The sequence below is a fragment of the Sinocyclocheilus rhinocerous genome, unplaced genomic scaffold (genome assembly GCF_001515625.1).
Source record: "Sinocyclocheilus rhinocerous isolate Xijiao unplaced genomic scaffold, SAMN03320098_v1.1 scaffold1093, whole genome shotgun sequence".
Taxonomy (NCBI): domain Eukaryota; kingdom Metazoa; phylum Chordata; class Actinopteri; order Cypriniformes; family Cyprinidae; genus Sinocyclocheilus; species Sinocyclocheilus rhinocerous.
In genome coordinates this window covers 671,414-679,615 of record NW_015626381.1, presented here as the reverse complement: position 1 = coordinate 679,615, position 8,202 = coordinate 671,414, and the positions used below count along the sequence as shown (strand labels likewise).

At 35.0% G+C, this 8,202-nt stretch overlaps 1 protein-coding gene across 1 annotated transcript in view; it reads left to right on the top strand.

Annotated features, from left to right (window-relative positions):
- The window catches only part of LOC107712899 (semaphorin-7A-like), a 20,415-nt gene that overhangs the window by 11,497 nt on the left and 716 nt on the right, over nucleotides 1-8,202 (top strand). Inside the window, exons 11-13 of the mRNA XM_016518294.1 lie at nucleotides 1,014-1,123; nucleotides 2,422-2,567; nucleotides 5,160-5,188. Coding sequence (XP_016373780.1) covers nucleotides 1,014-1,123; nucleotides 2,422-2,567; nucleotides 5,160-5,188 — 285 coding nt within the window. The remainder of the gene's footprint in view (nucleotides 1-1,013; nucleotides 1,124-2,421; nucleotides 2,568-5,159; nucleotides 5,189-8,202) is intronic.

Genomic DNA, 8,202 nt, shown 5'->3' with positions numbered 1-8,202 from the left:
ACCGATGCGATCTTCGGATCCTCCAGTGTTTCTCTATGGTGCTGAAAACTAAAGATGTCCGAGTTTCCGAGTTCCGCTCACCGTGCAACTGATACTCGACTGCCATTGGCTCATCTGCGTTCGAGGGGAGGGGCTTACCGATATGTGTCAATTATTATGAAGTGCTTCTCGTCAAGCATCCTGTTTCACTCAGAGGCAGTGTTGCCAAGTCCGCAGTTTTCCCGCCGAATTGGGCTACTTTAACTCTGTTGCTGCAGGTTGTTTTTCATGTCCGCGGGTTGAAGCGACTCCAATAACATGATATTTATCCCCTGGAATGCGCATTTTAGCAGGGGAACCCCACCCAAAAATGTGTATTTTACCCCCCCCCCGTAATGCGAATTTTAACTGGGGCCCCCCTCGAAACGCAATTGGGCTAGTTTTGAGTAGTGATTGGACGGGTTTTCTTCTGAAACCTGGCAACCCTGCTCAGAGATCAGTCACATAACAGAAGTCAAATGGTTGATTTAAACCAGTTTTAATTCTCCTATCAGTTTCACATTTAGATGTCTAACTGCTGCAGGAAATGTAATGACTAGCAAAATGTAATGAATCATTGATGAAGTCAGACGACTGAGGCTGAATGAATGATAACTTTGAGAAGTGTAGCATGAGTTATCAAAGTTGCACATATATCTAATAGTTTCAAACCCTAGTGAGCTAAGTAGGTGTCATTGTTAGGCATCAGAAGTGAAGGCTGTTCCAAACACTACATAGCAAAATTATGCTACCTAATACATCACAGTCGCAGAATGCATTGTAACATGCTCAGTGAAAATGATGTAATTAAAACACGATTATTTCATGCAAAAGCAACATGTAACGTAAAACTTCATGTGAATAAACTGTGTTAGTCATGCACTTTAAGTAGATCGCTTTGTGTGATTTGCGTGTGACGGTTAGCATGCTGTCTTACTAGGTAGTTCCATATACAGACATATTAGTTAATGTCCTGTTGTAATATTTTCTCACAGAAAGCGGAGGGGTTCATAAAGTGCTGGAAGAGCCTGTTTTTGTGATTGCGGAGTATCTGCCATTTCCACGAGGGACGCACATCACCAGCATGCTGCTGGACGCTTCGGAGGTACGACATAAAAATCCCTGAGCAAAATAACACCCAACTCTTCACTTCCAAACCAAAGCAGGAATGTCAGAAGTACTAGGGCCCTATGACTTGCGCGATGCGGAAAACGCGATGCGCCACTTACGAAAATGAAATTTACTGTATAACACGGAATATCATGAAATTTGTCCAATTTTGGATGAATGAATCCAAAGTAGGTCAGTACAATTAAATTAAAACCCGTTATGGACTAGTGTCTGTGAATATTAAACCACAAAAAGGCTAATGAAATGTGAATCCTGCATGTTCTGAGTGTCTCTAAAAATTTAAACGTCTTCATGCAACCCATCAAAATAAACGTTTGGTTCAACTTGAAGAAATTGTGACAAATATATTACTATACTACTTCTAACACTAATAATAATATCAAAACTTTATTTTTAGAGGAATAAAACTACCATTTTGAATGATTTAACTTTAACAGTAAACCTTTGCCAAAAAATGAAAGGTTTTGTTTAATTTTCTGATTAAAGGATAAATGAAAATAATGTTTTAACCTTCATTTGATTACCAGAATTTCTGAAAAAACAAAAAAACAAACAAACAAAACATGTCATAGGCCTCTATTATTGTAAAGGAAAATAAATAAATAGTTTTTATGAATTAAATTAATTAGACATGCTTTTTGATTGTTAACATTTCATGAAGCCATTAAAATGGAATACAGAAAAAAATAAAATAAAAATAAAATGGAATTCATAGGGTCCTAAAAATGTAATTTTTGTTCAACTTTTAGTAAATTGTTGTTACATTTTATAAATTTCATGATTGCAATTAAATAGACATGCTTTCTGAGTACTAAAATTGAAAATGGAGTCCAAAAAAAATTTAAATGGAACATGGGAAAATTTTTTTATGGATTTCATAGTGTCCTAAAATACCTAAATCAATAATAAAATTTTAAAAAGTAATGCTGCCAATCTTAAACAGTAGAGCATGCCGTTAGCAACAACAAGGTCATGGGTTCAATTCCCAGGGAATGCATGATCTGATGAAATTATTATTTTGAATGCAATGCAAGTCGCTTTGAATAAAAGCTTCTGCCAGATGCAAAAATATAGATGTTATTCAGTGTGTCGGTGATCATAACTGTTAACAATGAGCGCAAAGCACAGGATGTTTCACAGGGCAATCTACAGTTATAGTTGTTTTATTTTACTTTCAATTACTCTGAATGTAGATTGATCTTCAATTTTTAAGCATATAAATCTATCATGTTATCAGCTGTTGTACTCATTATCCTGTGTTTAATTTCTCAGAGGCGTCTATATGTGAGTTCCAGTAATGAGGTCGTTCAGATTGACCTACAGAGATGTCATGTGTATGGAGATGAGTGCAACGAATGCAGATTATCTCGAGACCCCTACTGCGTTTGGGACGGTTTGCACTGCACCTCTAGAGTAAAGTAAGACCTCAAAGCACACACATCTGCTTCCTTCCTGATTACACATGTATTTTAAGCAAAAGCCCAAAGCCACTGATACTGAAGCTAATCATAGTTCTTTAATAGACTGAAAGAGTTGTGCAGTGATTAGGGCTGAGCGATTTTGGAAAATAATCTAATTGCGATTTTATTTTTACCAATATTGCGATTGCGATTTAATATGCAATTATTTTTTAAAGCTCTTTATGTTCTGTATTATTCAACAAAGACAAGCTATAAATCATTGTATAGTACGACCAACACAATATTAGATAGATTAAACATAAATGTTCTTTTCTGTAGGCCAGGCCTATATGTTACGATGAAATTAGGTGATGCATGAATTGATATGAATGACATGTTTGACAACTACAATCACAGTAGTATATTGACTGATTTGTTGAACTTCCAACCTTGTAAGCATGTAATAATTATCACAACATAAAGCAAATAACAAATAAGCACAAATAAGCCTGGTGTAAACATTAATATGAAAGTCAGTAACAAATCACACAAACGAAAGCAGATTGCAGAAATATAAAAACAAGTCTGTTGCTTTACCACACTACTTTAGGTAATTCAAAGTCACTGTAATAAACATATGTAAACATGTGGACTGCACTTTTTAAACACCGTTAACTTTAGATCAGTGGTTCTCAATCTTCTTTGGTCGCCCCCCCACCACCCCTCCCCGAATCCCCATTCCACCTCAGACTACCAAATAATTTCACTAAACATTATGAAAAATTAATGCTTTTTTAATTAAAAAAACCTACAGGGAAAAAACATTAAAACATTGAAAAATAGCAGAAAAATAGCATAGAGAGAAAGACCGATGGGTGTGTACTGCGAGAGCTATAAGAGAGCGCGGACGTCTCCTTATGCTTTCTCTCGCCGTACTTTGATGTCATACACCAATCGATCTTCAAGTCGAACACACCTCTTTACTCTCGCGTGTCATGTGACAGAGTATAATCGCAGCCTCTGCGATAGAAAAATCGTGTTTTTTCATATCGCGATATTATCGCAAATGCAATGAATCGTTCAACCCTAGCAGTGATGCTGGAGTGTTATGGGTAATTGTGAACTGGTTTCATGCTGGTTTGAGTCTCTGTGATCTACAAAATGAGTTACAACACTAAAGTTTCATACGTAGTTTTTGAGGTTTGTTCAAATCATTTTAAGCACTGGTAATAGTGATGCTTGACTTGCAGATTGCACATGGTGCCTACAATCATTCTGAAACCTCATAACCACTGAAAAACTTTGCATCGCTTTACCTGCTCGACCACATGCACCCCTTTTGGTAGATGTCTACTCATTTCCTTATTTTCTACCACTGAAACATTAGCATAACTTCCCACACCCACACAGCTTAAAACCACACTGCAGGATTCACTTAAAGGGTTGGTTCACCCAAAAATGAAAATTAGCCCATAAATTACTCACCCTCAAGTCATCCTAGGTGTATATGACTCCAGTCGGAGTTATATTAAAAATTGTCTTTGATCTTTCAAGCTGTTTAATAGCACTCAGCGGATGTTGCAGTGCATCAGTCCAAAAGAAGTGAAATTCTAGATTAAAGTGATTATTACGTTTTGAATATGGATATTTTTCTTACAAAAACGCATCGATTCGCTACAGGAGGCCTTTGTTCACCCCCCGGAGCCGTGTGAGACATTTTTTATGGATGGGCGCTTTTTATTTAACTTCTTTTAGACTGATGCATGCAACACCCGCTGAGTGCCATGAAACAGCTTGAAAGATCAAAGACAATTTTTAATATAACTCCGACTGGATTCGTCTGAAAGAAGAAAGTCATATACACCTAGGATGACTTGAGGGTGAGTAATTTATGGACTAATTTTCATTTTTGGGTGAACTAACACTTTAAGGGGAGACACTGCAGGGCAAAAACACTGTTTTTTCATGCACCGGTCAAGTTTGAGATTTTGGGTTTTTTGGTTTTTCACAAAGTGTTTTTTCAGACTAGTGGAAAGAAAACATCCAAAAGACACTGCTAAGTGTTTCTTTTATAGCACTTTATCTATTTGTGTCAATAGATTTCAATTACAATACATATTTTTAAAAGCCGTTTTCTCAAAATGAGTTTTTTCTCCTACACTGAACCATAAATCTCCACTTCAGTAGCACTCACACACACCAAACTTTATATTTCTATTCCTGTCTATATCCTGAAGGTTTTTACAGAGGGATTTGTTCATATATAATTCGTTTCATTATATACAACATTTTATTCCCCAAAACATTGTGAAAATATAGTGTTTCCTGTCCGTTCTAAGCATTTTCTGAATTATGGAGTGACAAAAACGAGAAACCCAAAATTCCCTCTGTAAACACTTTTGACTCTAATATGTTAAAAAAATTTAACAAGACTTCATCCAGTGTTTAGATGTGCTGATTGGCTACAAGTTTGTTTTGCTATTCGGCCCGAATCAGTTTTCTAAAGTGTTTTTGAAAAATCACATACCCTACCTTTAACAACAACAACAACAAAAAAACATTTATGAATATAACAAGCCTCATCTCAGTAATGTGTCCTCTTTTCCACAGAAGCCCAGTCCAGGATTTCACAAACTGCAGTAAGTATGGCTCTGTTTTTGTTATTGGGTGTGTTTTTGGTGTTTTTGACACTAGCCACGATCACTGTGCGACTGTTCCTGAACTACATTTTATTACCTGAACAAGGTGCAGCCGAATAAAATGTTCATGCAAACCATGAAAGCAAACTCAGACCACCATCTACAGATAGTTTCAGGTTTAGTGCTGTGGTCTCCATGACACCAACCCCATCTCTGCATCTGGTCTAGTTTGTGACATGCATTTGGCAGAGGTGGGGGACTCGAGTCCCAAATTTAAGGACTTGTGACTTGCTTGACTAAATAAAGAAAATGCCTTGACTTGGACTTGGGATCCAGTGACTTGAACTTCATGACTTGGCAGGACTTGACTTTATAACAACTGCAATTTAATTATTATTTTTTTAATAGTAAATAATTGCAACTTATATTGTTAAACAAAACGCAAGACACATGATCAGCAGCACCAGTGATCTGAGTCTGAGCAGTTCATGACGCTGCACAAGCACAGAGTTACAGCGCATCCAAATACAGAAACTAAGAGAATCTACCAGATGTTTTCTTCTGGATATAAACACTTTGAAACAGACCAAATGCATAAAAGGAAATTTGCTGTATACATGATGTCGCCACTTTAAAAAGAAAGGTATGTAAGCTGTCCTGTTAATTATTTGTCTTAAAATTCAGCTTAAGTCTGTTATTAAATTAAAGTGGTTAGAAATGATTAATCTCATGTTTGTAACTAACGATGTCAAACTTTAAATCCGCTGGCGTTTGCCTTCCCTCTTTGTAATGACTGAAAACAATATGGAATTGTGCCACGGTAGTGTTTTATCAATTAGTGATGATTCTCTTGCACCCAATGCACCCAAAATCCAATATATATAGCAAAATGGCCCTAGTATGAGTTCGTTTTTATATAGGGCCCTATAATCAAAATGGGTACATCCCTAATAAAAAATAGTAAATAAAACATAAAAAATTTTTGTTTTTAAAAGTGTTATGTAAAAGTATTTTACCTGGAAAAACAAATGCAGTTTTCACAAAGAGTAGTGTTTTTCTAGTTTTCTTGCTAATTCATTTTTGTAAGGTTAATATTAATGTAATTGTCAGCACACCAAGGTTTAAAAAAAAAAAAAGTAATTCGGTCTGCACATGGTTAAATTTTTTTTCCATCCGGCCCTCAACCTAAAATGAGTTTAACACCCCTGATTTATAACAAACGATATTAAGTAATATTTCCAACAGTTTCTAACAGCCACAGCAAAACGGTTATGCGTCTCTGAACACGTTTACTGAACGAATCCGAGGTTTTGAACGAATCAGTCGAGTGATTCAGTGACCCATTCTTGCTTGTTCCTGAATGAATCAACTGTTTTGAATGATTCAGTTAAATGAATGTGTTAGTCACTCATTAAAACAGTGATTTGCCACCACATGCTGGCGTTTTTAATTTCATAATTAAAAGTAGCATTTTAATTATACATTTTTCTTTTATGCCAAAAATCATTAGGATATTAAGTAAAGATCATGTTCCATGAAGATATTGTTTAAATGTCCTACCGTAAATATATCAAAACTTAATTTTTGATTAGTAATATGCATTGCTAAGAACTTCATTTGAACAACTTTAAAGGTGATTTTCTCAATATTTAGATTTTTTTGCACCCTCAGATTCCAGATTTTCAAATAGTTGTATCTCAGCCAAATATTGTCCTATCCTAACAAACAATAAGGAAAGCTTATTTATTCAACTTTCAGATGATGCATAAATCTAAATTTCGCAAAATTGACCCTTATAACTGGTTTTGTGCTCCAGGGTCACATATCTATATTCAAAATTTTATAGGCCTATTTAAACTACTATTATTTCAAATGTATAATTGAGAAAGTTCATTTCTGAGAAAAAAAAAGAAGGTTGTGGCAAAAATAAAATATACTTGTTCCTGTTTGGTATTGTGACTTGAGACTTGATCTTTATGCTTGATTTGTTTTGCTCTGTGACTTGAGACTTGAACATGTGTGACTTGCCCACATTTGGTTATGCAACACATACCAACCATCTTCCCAGATTTGTAATGAGAAGTACTGAACAAAAGGGAAGCTTTAAGGGCTTTCTGCAGTTTCTCATCTAAATGAATGTTTAATGGTTTAATGTTTGAAAACGAAGACAACCATAAGTATTATTATTGTAATTTTACAGTTATAATGTAAAATAATATTTTACAATGAAGTATTACAATTTCTTTTTTATACTTGTTAGTAATCAATATTAATAATAAATTATTTTTAATTTATATTATAAATATTTTTAATTATTATTATAGCCACATTAATATATAATCACATTGTGACCAAATTGTGCAGCCCTAAAAAGAGGCACAACAAACTCGCATTTTTTTTAAATAACATTTTAAAATCACAATTTTTATAAAAAAAAGAAAATTCTAATTAGATCTTTTCCGACATTGTGCAGCCCTAGTGTGAAAGGCCACCATGCCTTCTACTCGCTTTGAATAAAAGGTTTTGCCTTTTTAGGATTTACTACTTTCCCACATAGGCAGCTGTCTTTTTAGGGAGCATCCTATCTGAAATGTGACTGATTTGAGACGCTCTACGTTGGCAGCAACTTTGATAGTGCTGCTCACAAAACGCTCGACTCACTATTGATTCATCACCATCTTGAGCCAAATAATCCATTTTAATTCAACTATTTCTACTTAAACTTAGGTATCGAATGAACTACAGTATATTTATAATCAACCAGGTTCATCTGCAAACAACTGAGTGTAGATTGACTGCTCAAGTGTTTTTGAAACAAAATGTGACCCTGGAGCACAAAACCAGTCATAAGGGTCAATTTTTGGAAATTGAGATTCATGCATCACCTGAAAGCTGAATAAATAAGCTTTCCATTGATGTGTGGTTTGTTAGGATCGGACAATATTTGAAAATCTGGAATCTGAGGGTGCAAAAAAAAAAAAAAATCTAAATATTGAGAAAATCGCCTTTAAAGT